Source organism: Podarcis filfolensis, assembly GCF_964270895.1.
Source record: "Podarcis filfolensis genome assembly, chromosome: 12".
NCBI lineage: Eukaryota > Metazoa > Chordata > Lepidosauria > Squamata > Lacertidae > Podarcis > Podarcis filfolensis.
Window position 1 is genome coordinate 41,617,633 of NC_139614.1, and position 15,915 is coordinate 41,633,547.

General features: G+C 43.0%; 1 protein-coding gene across 14 annotated transcripts in view; it reads left to right on the forward strand.

Moving 5' to 3' along the window:
- CREM (cAMP responsive element modulator) overlaps window positions 1-15,915 on the forward strand; it is a 32,240-nt gene that overhangs the window by 13,063 nt on the left and 3,262 nt on the right. For 6 of the 14 annotated variants that reach the window (XM_083579958.1, XM_083579957.1, XM_083579959.1 and 3 more), the window contains 4 exons: window positions 1,823-1,920; window positions 2,029-2,171; window positions 3,723-3,911; window positions 13,921-14,077. In XM_083579958.1, the coding sequence (XP_083436084.1) occupies window positions 1,823-1,920; window positions 2,029-2,171; window positions 3,723-3,911; window positions 13,921-14,077 (587 nt within the window). Of the gene's footprint in view, window positions 1-1,822; window positions 1,921-2,028; window positions 2,172-3,722; window positions 3,912-4,067; window positions 4,089-9,555; window positions 9,738-10,100; window positions 10,219-10,351; window positions 10,552-13,920; window positions 14,078-15,915 lie in introns of those variants that run through there. The other 8 variants (XM_083579961.1, XM_083579962.1, XM_083579955.1 and 5 more) reach the window with 8 other exon arrangements.

Below are 15,915 nucleotides of genomic sequence, written 5' to 3' on the forward strand. Positions count from 1 at the left end.
GCATATATTGTTTATTTTATTTTTTTTATTATTTTTTTAAAAACCCACAACGTGTTTCTAGCTCTCATAGTAGTGGGGGGTGGGGGTGGTGTCACATACCAGTGAGTGTGGCTAAAGGAAAAAGTGAATGGGGCAACATATGTAACTCTTACTTTTCTGCAGTAATCTATATTGCAGCCATGCAAACTTCAGAGGTTTCTATATTCATGCCTACACAAGCACACTTCCACCCATAGCTCAGTCAGCAGAGCATGAGACTCTTAATTTAAGAGTTCTGGGTTCAAACACAGCAACTACAAACAGATAAAATGCTTCTCCAAAGAGAAAATTACAATACTGTTTGTGAGTCAACTCATCCTTCTGGCGAAGCCTGTGGAAATTTTTAACATCCGACGAAATGTGTACAATGTCGGAGCCTGTCTAACTCAGGTGGGCAGTGTGTTCCCCAAGGCAGGTGCCACTGTCCCGAAGGACCCCATCTGAGTTGCCTTGAAATCAATCTCTGGCATGTGTGGCATCACAAAGAGGCCCCCATAGATGCAGCAGTGAAAGGGCAGATATATAGAAGGTAAGTCAGAGATCCTGGTCCCAAGTTGTTTAGGGCTTTAGTTTATACAGTAACAGTAAAACCTTAAAACTGACCTAGCAGAATACTGGCAGTTAGTGTAGTTCCTTCAGCACTGGTGTTACCTTCGCTTGGTGTAGTTTCTGGACCAAATGTAAGGGCAGCCACAACAGAGCACATTTCAAAATTGTCCAATTGTAAAGCACTCCCTTCAACCACAGTCACTTAAGCCTCCAGTGACAATGATAGATTGAGTACTCCTAGATAGATTACATACCTGTTCTTGCATTTACCTTTTAAGCTCTCTGCCATTATGCTCTATGTTTTTCTCTCTCTCCAGCTGCATTCCTGCAAGCTGTTCTGCTCCTAGGCCCCTTTTGTTCCTTTCTCCCACTCTTCTTATACTATTATTTGTAGATTATCCTCTCCTCTTCTGCCCGTCAAAGATATATATTTGCCATTTACTGAAAAAATGCATTTCTACCTGCAGAGCTGTTTCTAGTTTGTCATTAATTCACCTCAATGTTTCCTCCTTCCATATCAAGATTTTGCATATGCTGTTAGGGGCATTGTTAGGTATTTAAAATAATCAGGGTATAGGCTCATGAAACAAAATTTACCTATGCTAATATATAACTAAATAGAAGCAAGTATGGTACCCAACACTCCTGTTCTGCTAATGGAAGAGACATGCACTAGAGGATCAGAACTTTTCATTCCTCTACTCAGCATTCTCCCCCTTTCCCACCCTCAAAATAGGCACTTGAGAGCTGGGGGACACGCTGGAGAAAATTTGGAGATCACACTGGGGGGGGGGGAGAGGAGACAGATCTGGCACTGTGTTGGCAAAACACCTCTGGCACTGCTTTGGATGTGACCCAATAATAATAGGTGATCGGGGATATGACCAGCACAGTGATTTGAAGTATGTCCACCAGCTCTGCAAGCAAGGTTTTAAAAAGTTGTGTTTTTTAAAAAAAAATAGGGGTGGTGTAGGCAGGGAATCCAAGATCCAGTGCAAAACACCTGAGGATTCAGCCCTCTGGGCCACCCCTATCAATAGCCTTACCATTAGATGCTGGTGCTGCTGTCTTTAATTTACAAAGCATTGTTAAATTTTCAAAACAGTTTTATGACAGTCCTGTGAGATGGATCACTGGTAGTAAAATCTCCTCTGCAAATCTGGATTCCATGCTGCAAGTTAACTCTTCTGAGTTGACTCCTAAGATGGTTAATTTTTTAATGTTCATATTTTAGGTAGCATCAGCTACAAGTGCAGATGAATCTACAGAGTCAGAGGTTGTCATTGATTCTCAGAAACGGAGGGAGATACTTTCAAGGAGGCCTTCATATCGGTAAGCTATAATTTCGTGTTGTAACAATTGGTGCCTTTCGGTTAAAATGAGTCACTCCTTTCATGGGCCAGCTGCTTTTAAATGTATATGTGTTTTTACTTGTGTCAGAAAAATTCTGAATGAACTGTCTTCTGATGCACCCGGTGTCACTAAGATTGAAGAAGGAAAGCCAGAGGAAGAAGGAGCACCCTCTGGCATCCCTGCCATGGCAGTGCCAACGAGCCTTTATCAGACTAGCACCGGGCAGTACAGTATGTATCCCATAACATCAAACAAGATATTTAGCTTTCGTCCTTAAAACCCAAATGTAAATTGCAAACTTAGTAAGCTAGATCTATTGTGGAGAGTGGGGGGAATATTCAAGAAAAAGTCTCAATTAAAACCCAAGTGAAATTCATGCTTACATCAATAAAGATCTCTTATAATTTACAGTAATGATCTGATAAGCAAAAATTAAATTTTGCTCACTTTGTTCCATTCTGTTTCTTCAAATCTTATGCTCTTTAATGTGTGTTGCTTCCAATCAATGTATTTCGTTATATAACTGGAAGCTAGGGTACACAAGGAAGTTTGTACAATTTTCTTCCATAAATACAGTCCTTAAGATAAAAAGAAATGCAACTTGCAATCTTTTTTATGAGTTTAGAATTAGACATCAGTGCACTGGGAACTAATCCTGCACTAAGCATCCTTGACTTAAAGGAGGAAACACTCCAAATCCTAATAATTGTACAAAAGTTGTTCCCACTAGATTGTGCCCTTTGGGGATTTTGTGTAGAATCTAGCTTTGGAGTGCAGAGTCCAACAACTTGGCATTGACTGGAAAATGCAGTAGAGAGTTGTACATGGTGACAGATAAAACTTCAATGAGCAGAGTTGAAATATCTGTGATGGAGAACTTATTTAAAAGGTTGTTTTGTCATGCTTGAGAATGGAACATTTAACTTTGCATCGCGCTGTTCCTGTTCTGACACCTAAAATCTATATCCTATAATCTAGCATTTTGTTATGAAAACTGTAACAGGTCATGTAAGGAAAAGTTAACAGCTTATTCGTATTCTTTTCTCTTTTTAAAATTCAAATATAATTTATGCAGCTGTTTTGTACTGTCTTCTGTTGTACAAGATTTCACTGATAAAAGTTGTCTCTGCATGGCAAAGCATCCCTTGAGGCAATACAAAGTTGGCTTAGATCAGGGTTGGGGAATGTGTTACTAGATTTTTAGTTCCCATAATTCCTGTCCATTCACCATGCTGGCTTGGGCAGATAAGTGTTGAAGTCCAAATATATCTGAAGGGCTACAAGCAACCCTTTCCCAAGTTAGACTGTATCCAAATTACAAAAGTGGTGGTACACACTGGATCAGTGTTTCCTAAACCTCTGATAACTGAGTCACCCTTATTTTCTTCTAAATCAACACAGGAGGCATACTACACACACACACACACACACACACTCTATATATGAGTAAATAGCATAACCAGGATTAGAGAATTGCAGAGGTGAAATGGGAGGCCTTTTCTGAGGACAGGTAATTCTGTTCTCTGTCTGTATCAGGTGAAATCACTTGCTCCTGATGCAAAGACTCAGCAGTGTTTCCTGCATTTGTAGAAGAAGACTGACTGGAAAGCAGTGGTTGCAGAGCCTCAAAAAAGCTCTTCATTATTAGTTTCTTATGGCACACTACTAGTTCTTTTAAAGTGCACTAACGTGTCCCAACACACAGTTTAGGAATGGCTGGATTAGAGCTGTTCCAAAGACCCTTGTTTCCGTTGGTTAATACCATTATTGCTTTTGTTAAGTTGCTATAGCCCAAGGTGGAGCAATCCAGATCTCTAACCAGGCATCTGACGGCGTTCAGGGGTTGCAGACATTAACAATGACAAATTCAGGAGCTCCTCAGCCCGGTGCTACAATTGTACAATATGCAGCCCAAACAGCTGATGGCACACAACAGTTCTTTGTACCTGGGAGTCAAGTTGTTGTCCAAGGTATGCTTTCATTTTATATTTGCTTTTAAATGGCATTTGTATGTCTCTATTTGTTTTGAACTCTTAATAGATTTTTCAACAGAAAAGTGGGCTATAAGTAGCCAGCAAATAACAAACAAAAACAGGAAAAGACCCTCTTCCCTTAACAGAATACAACTACAAAATGACAGAGTTAAGGTAAAATACTTAATGATGAGCTTACAAACATGAAAATAAAGTTTAACCATCAATATGGTAAAATATGCACTATAGGCAAATATATGTGTTTCATGGCCAATTCATCTAAGGAGCAGAGCATGGTTTGATAAACTTTAATCATTGCTAGAAAAAAAATTGAAGTGTACTTACATAGTATGGATTCTTGGATAAAAGGATGATACAGTAACTTAGTTTGCAATGTTGAGGTGGGTGCAATATATTTCTGTATATAATTTGATCGATGTTGGCCTTTTCACTGTGTGAGTGGCTCCTGCAGGACAGGAGGTCCTGCATTGGAAAGTCTTATTTTTCTTCCTTTTTGATGTATACCTTTACTAGGACACAAGGGTTGTTTCTGTGGTCTTTTGGATGCTATGCCAGGGAGTAACTTGTTCCCTTTATAATCCTCTTCTTGCTTTGAAAAAGTCTCTTGCACTTTACTTTCTGCCTTTCCTCTAATAGACATGAAAGAAGGGTTTGTTTTAATGTAGATGGTAGAACAGTTGGTAACTTCAACTCAAGTACCACATTTGAAAGTCAAGAGTCTGCGAAATTCAAGCTCTCTTTAGAGGTTGGCAAATTTGCATATAACTTAATGCACTGTGGAGAAGTAGGTTCTTATGCCTCCTTGCCTTGGATGTAATGTCTAGAGATGAAGCACGTAATACACAGAAGTCTGATAATCTGTGATCTTTACCAGGCAAAATGAGAGGAGAGATTTGCAAATTGTTGTTGTTTCAATTTTGTTACAAGCAAGTAGTACCGTATTTTTCGCACCATAGGACGCTCCGTCCCATAGGACGCACCTAGTTTTTTTGGGGGGAAATAAAGGAAAAAAATTTTCCCTTTATTTCCCCCCCAAAAGCAGGTCAGGGAAACCGAACCAGGTTGAGGAACAGCGGGATGGTGGCGCTGCGCCTCCCTGCTGTCCCCCGAGCTTGTGGGGCTGGCTGATGTCTGCCCGGCGCGAGGGGCGCTCTGATTCAGGGCGCCTCGCCCGCCGGGCGGCAGGCTGCTATCCGCAGCTTGGGGAGCCTTGCGGGGAACTCCTGCAGGGCTCCCCATGCTGCGGATGTATGCCTGGCACGAGGGGCGCTCTGCTTCAGGGCGCCCCACCCGCTGGGCTGCAGGCTGCTATCCGCAGCGTGGGGAGCCCTGCGGGGAACTCCTGCAGGGCTCCGCACGCTGCGGATGTCTGCCCGGCACGAGGGGCGCTCTGCTTCAGGGCGCCCCTCGCGCCGGGCGGCAGCTGCTATCCGCAGCGTGGGGAGCCCTGCGGGGAACTCCTGCAAGGCTCCCCACGCTGCGGATGTGTTCCCGAAGCGCCAGGCGCTCTGCTTTCAGGGCGCCCGACGCTCCGGGAAGCAGGCTACTATCCGCAGCCTAGACACGGCTAGCGGAGCGCTGCGCTAATCCCGAAGCTTGGGGCGTGCAGAGCTCAGCGCGCCCCAAGCTTCTGGGTGCTGGCAAGGTCTCCGCTAGCTGTGGGAGAGCCGCGCGGCTCTCCCATGGCTAGCAGAGCGCTGCGCTAATCCCGAAGCTTGGGGCGTGCGGAGCTCAGCGCGCCCCAAGCTTCTGGGTGCTGGCAAGGTCTCCGCTAGCTGTGGGAGAGCCGCGCGGCTCTCCCATGGCTAGCAGAGCGCTGCGCTAATCCCGAAGCTTGGGGCGTGCGGAGCTCAGCGCGCCCCAAGCTTCTGGGTGCTGGCAAGGTCTCTGCTAGACAGCTAGCGGAGACCTTGCGGGCACCCAGAAGCTTGGGGTGAGCTGAGCTCCGCGCGCCCCAAGCTTCGGGATTAATGCAGCGCTCCGCTAGCCGTGGGAGAGCTGGGTCTCCCACGGCTAGAGAATAGCTTCCTGAAGCCTGGAGAGCGAGAGGGGTCAGTGCGCACCGACCCCTCTCGGTCTCCAGGCTTCAGCGAAAGCCTGCATTCGCTCCATAGGACGCACACAAATTTTCCCTTGCTTTTTAGGAGGGAAAAAGTGCGTCCTATGGTGCGAAAAATACGGTATATAAATTTTGTTAATAAATAAAATAGCCACATACTCTTCAGCTACACATTGTGCCCAGCTTATGGTGACAAGGGCACATTCTGTCATGCTATACTACTGTGTGTTGCTTATGTACAATGGATGATGTGTGAGTAGGAATTAGATTAAATGTTTCTTAGTCTTAGACATAACGATAAACTGCAAGATGATCCTAAGATGCTAGTGTGAAGCCACAAAGAAGCAGGGTCAAGAGTATTCTATTATTATTAAGTAATTAAATTTCTATACCGCCTTTCATCTGAGGATCACAGGGTGGTTTACAATATAAACATGAAAAAAATACATAACACAAAAACAAACAAAAACAACCCCCCTCCAGCTTAAAAAGCCATAGATTGTTTAATTCATTGTTTCCCAACCTTTGGTCTCCAGCTGTTTTTGGACTACAACTCCCATCATCCCTAGCTAGCAAGACCAAAGGTCAGGGATGATGGGAATTGTAGTCCAAAAAGAGCTGGAGACCAAAGGTTGGGAAACACTGTAATTAGCCAAAGGCCTGGGATAAGAGGAATGTTCTTGTCTGGTGCCTAAAGATATATAATGAAGGTGCCAGGTAAAAGTTGTGTTCAAAAGTGGTAATCTCATTTAGTTCTAATCTCATTTAGTTACCAGTTTCCCCAAAGGAAATTGCTCGGACTACAGCTGCCTCAATTGACATATCACAATAAACCAGTGTTGCTGGGTTATTATGGTTTGCTAGGAAAGGGAAGTGTGCTGTTGAACACTGTCAAATTACACCCACTTCTCTCCTTCCCTGATGCAAGCAGGATAAACAAACCAGGAAGCCAACAATTATGACTGACTTCCTGTAACATCCAAACCCAGGATTGTGGCTTGCTCCCCAACTAGCCAGTACTACTAAACCAACAGTTTTAGTCTGGTTAGCAATACTGGCTTGGTAGGAAGGAAGAAACAATGATCTGAGGTCTAGACCTCATGGAAAGCTGAGCTTAATTATGACATTCTGGTTTGTTTATCCCACCGGGGAGGAGGAGTGAAGTAGGAGCCATCAGACAATAAATCCTGTTTGCAATAAACCATGATAAGCAGCCACTTTGTGAACACTACCTGGAAAGCTGCTACAATAATGAAAAGAGATTGCTAACTTCTCTTGTGCACAGAGTAAACCAGGCCTGTTGAGCAAAATAGGAAGGAGGTTGAGAGAGAGGATATGAGGGTGAAATATAGTCAGAGTCGAGAGTGGATTCCATGCTCTTTATTCAGCTCATAGTGGTGAGGAGGAATGGAAGTTTCCCCAAAATATCTGCTTTATATACATTATTTACACAATGGGCTGCACTTGATTGGCTAATTCCGGGATTTTCCATAGGCCAATCAGGTTGTGGATTCACTTCCACCTGGAGCTGGATTGGGTGGCTCCTGCGGACCAATCATACTGCTGCATTGTTCTAGGACCAATCAGACTGCTGCATTTTGGATCCTATTGTTCTAGGACCAATCAGACTGCTGCATTTTGGATCCTATTCAACTCAGTACATAACAGAGGGTTTCTGAAAATACACCTGGGTGGACATTTGCACAACAAAGCAAAGGCACCTCTTACATTAACTTCAGCACTAGAGTACTTTCCTTTTGCACTCTTGTGTTGCCTCTTCAGTGACGTGGAAACTAAGCCAGGGGTGGACAGACTTCAGGCTCAATGGAACTAATTTGATTTTTACTATAACCTCCAGATCTACCACCCAGAGCCAGATCAGAATGATGGCACAGAGGGATTTCTGCACACTTAGAATTGCTGCTCAGCCAAGGCATTTGTTCTCTCTGATGTTGCAGTGCTTTCTCACACAAATCCATTCCTGCTTTCCCCACAAGCTTTCTTCATTTCAGCAAGCTAATTGTGTGTGAGAGAGCCTGTTAGTTGTTGCTAGTGCTAAACCTCTGGGTGTCTATAGCTCCTGCTGATCCACTGAAAATCACCCAGAGATTTACCTGTAGATCCCAATCTATCTTCTGCCCACCCTGTACTAAAGCACTTCTGTTCCTTTGCTGCTGTTTCTATTCCATGCTGAGGACCAAAATGTGCATGATACTTTTTATAGCAACAACCGTATACATCTGGTGACTCCTGGGATTGCACTCCATTGTCATCACACCAGAGGCTGAATGGAACTGTGGTTCCAAAAACTGCATATGAGAGCCTCTTAGTCCAAGTAGTTTATATGCAAGTGGTTATTGCCCCGTAACATTCTGCAATGGAGTCCCTATAATAGTTGTTTGCCTTGATGCTGGAAAGAGTCTATGTACAGAAATGGTAGAGGCTCACAACATGGCTGTTGGAGACAAGAAGAAATTCCTATCAGTCACAAGATCTGCAGGAAAATATTTATGAGAGGTTAGTGTGAACTGATGGGTTTGGAGAAAATCAACATCATCTTTTTTGTCTCTTAGTACTTACCAAGAGCTGTGCAATTTTTATCAAGTGCAAGTATGCCAAGGGATAACTGTCGAAGGCAACATGCCTTGAAAGGCAGGGTGGCAATGCATGAAAAGTAGATAAATAGCAATGGAAAATTTATTCATGTGGGTTTATATTCATCCTTACTCAGAAGTGAGGATAAAGGAAAGAACATACTGCCCCGAGGGTCAGAGGTACTGTGCCTCTGAGTATCTGTTGCAGGGAAACAGCAGTCCACAGAGGATATTGCCTTTATGTCTTGATTGTGGGATATCTGGCTAGTCATTGTGAGGAACAAGATGCTGAACTTGACCTTTGCTCTGTTACCTGGTTTTGCAGAGCTGAAAGGAGGCACACTCTAGCCTCTGTCACTAGCCAGGTGACTTAGGACCATCTGGGAGGCTGCTTCCCCTGCCTCCCAGGTAGAAAATTAGGACAAAAAGGAGACCAACATGACTTTTTCCACTAGCTAGTGAAGAAGCAGTTGTCCCTATGCTTCCTTTCCTCTTCCCTCCCCTTTCCTTTTCCCTTTTGTATCATGTCTATTAGACTCTGAGCAGGGGCTGTTTCATCTTTTAATATATGTATAGTGCTTGGAGAAATGTAGGTGTTTTAGTAAATGTTAAGTTGTCATCGTCATGAAGCAGGAGGGCTCCTCTTCTGGTGTCTTGACTGTCTAGTATGCCACAAAAGTCAACATGGTACGAAACAGTTCTACCCTGGCTTGCCAACTTTTAATTCATACAGATACTGAATTGCATTATTGTTTAAAGTACAGTTTTATTTTGAAAAGCGTTGGCAGCGAAATAACATCTGCCCTTGCTGCAGATGTGTCTGTGGAGCCTGATTTATAGCCGGCTCCCTGGATCTGTGCCTGCCTTTGTATTGCGGGGAGAGCGAAGCTAGGCTATATAAAAAGTCTGAAGTGATTGTTGTTAGCAAAGGTTTTCCCTGGGCTCCTGTTTCAACGAGCTGTTCCAGTGAGAAAGCACATTAATGACGGGGTAGGCTAGTGAGGTCATTATGATGTCAGTGCTGGAGCTTGTAATCCTGCACATGCTTGCTTGTTTGGAACATTTCATGTTCTGCTGGTGGCAGAGGAGAAGCCTTTGAGCAGACGCTGGCCATGGCTGTAACCAGAGACGAAACCGGTAGGCAATTCTGTAAGCTTCTTTATCGAAAGGGGAAATTGGGGCTGTAGTCCTGTTCACAGCTGGGCTGCTGAAATCCCACGGAATCTGTGGGATTTAGGCAGCCAAATTGCAAGCAGGGGGGAATTGTTTGCTAGAACACCCAGCGACAGCGTTGCTGGTCTAGAGCACTTAGTTACCAAGCACATTTTTTTTTTATAGATTCCTGGAAGCTGTCATTAACATTTCTTTAGCTGATGCAGCATTTTAGTTAGTTAGACCAATGGGTGCTCTTTCAGTTCTTGTGCTGTTTTTCTTTGCTAACGTGAGCTTTGAAGCAATCCTTTTATTTAAGCAGTGCGAACAAGGAACTTGTCTCCCTTGGTGCTTTTTTAGAATGATTAAACAGCTTGGAAGTATATGAAAGATTGCTTCTTCAGCTTCCGGCAGCCAGCATGTAGTTGTGTGGACTGTGCTCACTTCAGCCATGTAATCGGTCTTCCATCTCTGACAGGTAATAAAGAGCAGAAATGAAATCTGAGTGACCCGCGTGGGTGCTCCAGCAATGCTTTGGGCTTTATGATTTAGTTCTTTTGCGCCTCCTCCACTCGAAAAACTGCCTGTTCCACAGCAGAGTTCAGCAGGCTGACGTCAGATAGATTTCCTGGAATCGCGTTTCAGCGGGGCTGGAAAAGTTAAACTCCACAAACAACAAACACATTGACGTCAGCTACGAGTCATGCTGTGATTTAGTCAGTTCCTTTCTGCTTCAACCAGTGCTGCCGCCGCTGCTGGCATGTTTGTTACAGCGTTAATTCAGTAGCCTGCATGCTGTCTCTGGAGCTAAGTAAGCCTGGCTTGTGTGTCTTTTGTTTGTTTGCTGATCCAACGGGATATTTTCTTTAAATAATAGTAATAAAAGACCTCAGGCTCACACGAGCCAAAGGACCAGGAGCAGCGCAGCAGACTTGAGTGAAGTTTATAATCCTTGTGGTAAAGGTTGCTAGCCGTGTGTGGAGGGGAATGTGGGTGAAACTCAGACTTCTGTTATATGTAGCATGCCTGGTTCTGCTTGCCAGTACTGAGTGGCAGGTTTTTAAAAAAATAATAATATTTGTGGTGGGAATCGGGAGCGGACTGATCATTCCTTGCAGGTACAGTTTTTGTACCATAGGATATTTGGTTATTTTATGAATTATGGTTTAGTTACGGAATGAAACCTGGATTCACCCCCCCCTTCCCCAATTCAATTTATATAGCAAAAAAACAGTAACAGCTATAAACATTGCCGATAGCCATATTGATACCTGGGGGGGGGGGGAGGGAATCCAGAAGACACAGTTGAGTAAAAAAAAATTATTAGGGCCAAGTAAAATGTCTCAGAGTAATGGAGAAGCTTTGGAGTTCTCAATATTTTTTCTGGATGTTAAAATTACAAAAAGGGGCGTGTATGGGGGAGCATGAGCAAGTTTGGCATTGTGGACAAGACCAGAGTTCTCCAGTTTGTATCAGTCTTGAGATGGAGTTCTGTAAGCAAAGCTTAATTAAATGACCCCATGCAATGTACAAAATAGGTTCCTGGTTGCAATAAGGGTAAAGGGGAACAATGACACAATGGTTGTTGCGCTTTTCTCAAACTTGGCAAAAGTTGAACAGTGTACTGTATACATTTTTGGGAATTTATTTATTTATTTCATAAAATTAATACACTGCTTGATTGGGAAAAAACAACAACACCCTCAAAGCAGTTCACCTAAAACCAGAATACCATCTCTTTACTTCTGCATTTTTGCATGCTGTTTTAAAGCCACTTTTATCAAGCAGGAATTTAAAATGTTAATGGTCAACAGTGTCAAAACTTCATAATATGGTGGGGGGTAGGAGCAGAGGAAGAATGATATCACTGACTGGAACTTTAATCCCTACCTGTGTAAAGCTACCAGATTGCAGCCTGATAAATTTAATAAATAATAATTACAGCAGCGGCCATTCACGTACTTATTGCTGATATTTGTAAGGCATCTAAGGCAATACTTTACAAACTGCAACAAAACCAGACACCCCCCCCAGGAAATGGAAGTAGGAGCAAAAAAACAATAGGGTGAATGAGATTCCTGCCCCCCATAATGCTTTTCTTATGACCATAGGAAGAGACAGCACCATAGCTGTCAATGTTTCCCTTTTTTTAAGGGAAATTCCCTTATTCCGAATAGGATTCCTCACAAGAAAAGGGAAAAGTTGACAGCTATGGACAGCACATCTAAATGTTCAGTCTTTATGTCCCTGAAATTCCCTGAAGAAGGACTAGCAGGGTAAGACATTCATTGGAATATTATCTCTTTTACCTATCCTACTGCTTTTTGCTCCTACTTCCCCATACTTTACAAAGAACAATATTGGACATTGCTTGGTAGTGGTCACCATGACAACAGATTCAATAGATAATAATTGCAGAATTTATCTGGATGCATTGACATTTTTTCTGTTAAAGGACAGAAGGAAGAAAATGTACTTTTTGATATTTACTTGCATTTAGCTATTAACTACATTTAGCAAAAGTGAGGTAGAGCCCAAGAAAAATCTGCCAGTTTGGCAGCCCATCCCACTTTCTGTGATCATTGGCTTCGAGAGATCAAGAGAGCATCCATCTGTCTGGACAGACCTAGGCTGACCTGAGGCTCTTGCTTCCTACATGTGAGGTGATGAAGGCCCTGTTAAAATTCTGTTTAAAAAATCCCTGTCTTTTCTGGAGTTACTGATTGCTGGTACCTCTCAAAATAGGCCTGCAAAATATGTGACCTGCCAGGCTGAAAATGGCCTCCAACAGCTATATATAGTGGCCTGCCAGGGCTTGAGGAACTTGGTTGCCCATTAATTAGCTAACTTAGTTGGTAGAGCATGAGACTCTTAATCTTAGGAAGGTGGGTTCGAGACCCATGTTGAACAAAATATTTCTTCAGTTGCAGGGAGTTGAACTAGATAACACTTGTGGTCCCTTCCAACTCTACAATTCTATGATTCTATTGTTTCTCTTAATATTGTTTTTATTTATTTATATTTATAGAAATATTTATATACCACTATTCATAAAAAAATACCAGAGTGGTTTACAGCAATTTTTGCTATTGCTTATAAATTAAGTCACATCTATAGTGTGTTAAGCCCTATGTAGAGTATAGTATAAAGTCCCAACACTTTGTCACAGAGATGGAGAAATGTCTCGTAGCTGCTAAGGAGAGGGCTTTTTCAATACAGTCATACCTCGGGTTGAATATGCTTCATGTTGAGCACGTTCGAGTTGTGCTCTGCGGCAACCCGGAAGTAACTGAGCGCGTTACTTCTGGGTTTTGCCGCTCACGCATGCACAGACGCTCAAAATGACGTCACGCGCATAAGCGGTGAAAAGCGATGTGCGCGTGCGCAGATGTGCCGTCGCTAGTTACGTTTGCTTCTGGACGTGAACGGGGCTCCAGAAGAGATCCTGTTCGTATCCAGAGGTACCACTGTAGTGGCTTCCCAGTTGTACGATGCCTTCTTCAGAAAAGCTCACCTCACATCTACATTGTGGTATTGTCCATCCCACCATTTTATTTTCCTGGGCATCTTAGTTTTTGAGTGTTTTTGTTTTATAAGAAAACATGTTTGTAGTGCTTTGTAGACCTTTGAACATTTCTGTGTTGCTGGTTTTCTCTACAGTAAACAATGCACTTTTTGTTCTGTTTGCACTTGAATAGATGGAGAACATTCTCGTCTGGATCTTATTTAATTCATCTATTTGAATATTTTTAGGCTGCCCATCATCCACAGATCTCAGGGTGGATTGTATAACTTTAAAATAACACAACCACCACATCCATATTAAGTAAATAAAGATCAGGTAAAAATACCATGTTAAAACTACCAAAATGAACTTCAGCAGCAGACTAATATCCCCAAGCTGCTTGGGCAAAAAAGCAGATCTTAGCCAGGTGCTGAAATGTCAAAACTTTTGGTGCCTGGGGAAAGGCATTCCGTAACTGGGGCGCCAACAACTGAGAAGGCCCTATCTGTGACACCGCAGTGGTGGGACAATGGGAGAACCTCCTCAAATCTAAGGAACTGGTCACAGAATGTGAATTAAGTTCTTCCTGGTATTCGAAACCAACATGCTAACCAACGTTTTAGATCATGGAACTGTGTGACATTTCTTTTGTGTCATTTTCTTCTTTTGTTGCAGCTGCTACAGGTGACATGCCAACTTACCAGATCCGAACTCCAACCACAGCCTTACCTCAAGGGGTAGTCATGGCAGCATCCCCAGGAACATTGCATAGCCCACAGCAGCTCGCAGAAGAAGCAACGCGTAAAAGAGAGCTAAGGCTCATGAAAAATAGGTATTGCTATTTCAAGAAAAAGCAATGAGTTGAATTTACTTTCAAGAGCTGATGACAGGAAAGATGGGGGTGGTAAATCAGCATAGTTGCTAAGGAACATTTTCCCAAAGATAAAATTGGCCAGTGGGTTTTTCCACGTAATTTACTGGGGAGAAGAGGGCAGTGCCTTCTCTCTTGACTGCTGATGACCTTTGCCCTGGCACTTAAAGTGCCGTTGAATACTATACAGTTGCATTACTGAATCTTTGTGGCTTTTAAAGCAGGATTCCTCAATCTGGTGCCCCCCCAGATGTTTGGCCTACAACACCCATCAGCTCTAGCAAGCATGGCCACGCTGCCTGGGGATCGTGAGAGTTGTAGTCCAATAAATTTGGAGGACCCCAAGTTCAAAAAAGCTGCTTTAGAACAACTGTTCTCCAAAGGCCGAACAGCCAAACTTCCACCACTTCATGTGGTAGCAGATTTGAAACAGGCTGTGGCTGTTTGGGACAAGAGTCAGCCTAGTCTGTGCAGGTTTCTGAGTTCACCAACCTGCCAACTATCCAAATAGAAAAGAAACACAATTTCTTCACTTGCTGTGGGGATATAAATGGCAACAAACCTCTTGAAGTTCCTTATGAGATCATGGAAAACTTAGATTACCTTTGCTTTATAGTTCCTGAGGGGGAGATAGGAGGTTAAAGTGAGGTTAGGTTATTGAATTTATGCATTACTCCCCGCTAAAGAAGTCCTGAAGCGATTTACAACCAAGTAAAATATAAAATAACAGAATTGTATGAACACGGGGAGAGCATTCCATAAACAAGGGGCTACGACAGAGAAGGCCCGTTCTGTCTTTGTCACCCTCTGGACCTCCCTCGGAGGTGGCACACACTGGTGGCTTTTGGCAATGCATATTATTGGGTGTTTTGTAGAGTTCTCCCCCTTAAGATCTATAGCTTATGAAATGCTATATTCAGTATTTTCATATATTATACAACTATATATGGTGTAGATGTGGTGAGAGGTTATATTTATGCATTTCTCTTACTGCCAGTGTTTGGGATATGAATTTGAGGCAGGCAATTTCAATGTATCATCTGCTTCTATAAAGGAAGGGTGGAAGTGTTTTGCTTAATTTGAGGGGTATTCTGTTAACTTCCCAACAAATGATTTCGTGTCTGTTACAGCAAAACAAATTTGCTGTAATTTGCAATTTGGATGTCTCCCCTCCCCCCTTTTGTGGTGGTGGTCAGCTTATTTGTGCTATTTGTGTGTCTTGTTTTTGGTGTCAGTGCATGAACTCTGATATTAATGTCTGCTGTTGGCATGCGCTTTGTAGGAAAAAGTTGTCTCAGTTGTAACTAACCCTGCCATTGCTCACTGCATCCATGGTATTGCTTTTTCTCATGCCCTTTGTCTTAAATTGCTCATCCATAAAAATTCATGCCTTAGATTCCAGATGTTTGCGCTCTCTTTTTCTCTTTCATTCTCTTACCAGGTTTAGCCTTGTGTCTGCCATCACTAACACATGTGCAACATGCACCAGTTTTTCTTAAGGTGTACTTTCTTTCTGTATAAATAAATATGGTAGCTAGTAGGATCCCAGCTTGAGTGTGCAGATGTTTCTAGGGGGAAATCTTGCCCACCCCCTCATGCAAGCAGAAGTGCCTTTTGTTTGTGAACCCTACAAAAAAGAGGGTGGATCCCACCCCATAAAATCTCCCTAGCTTTTAGGTGAGTTAACAGAAACTGAGGCGCTGATGGCATGGCTGAAAGCTTCTCACTGTTGCTTGTTTGTGCTTATTTACAATATTTATATACTGCTTTTCAACAACAACAAAAATGTTCTCAGAGTT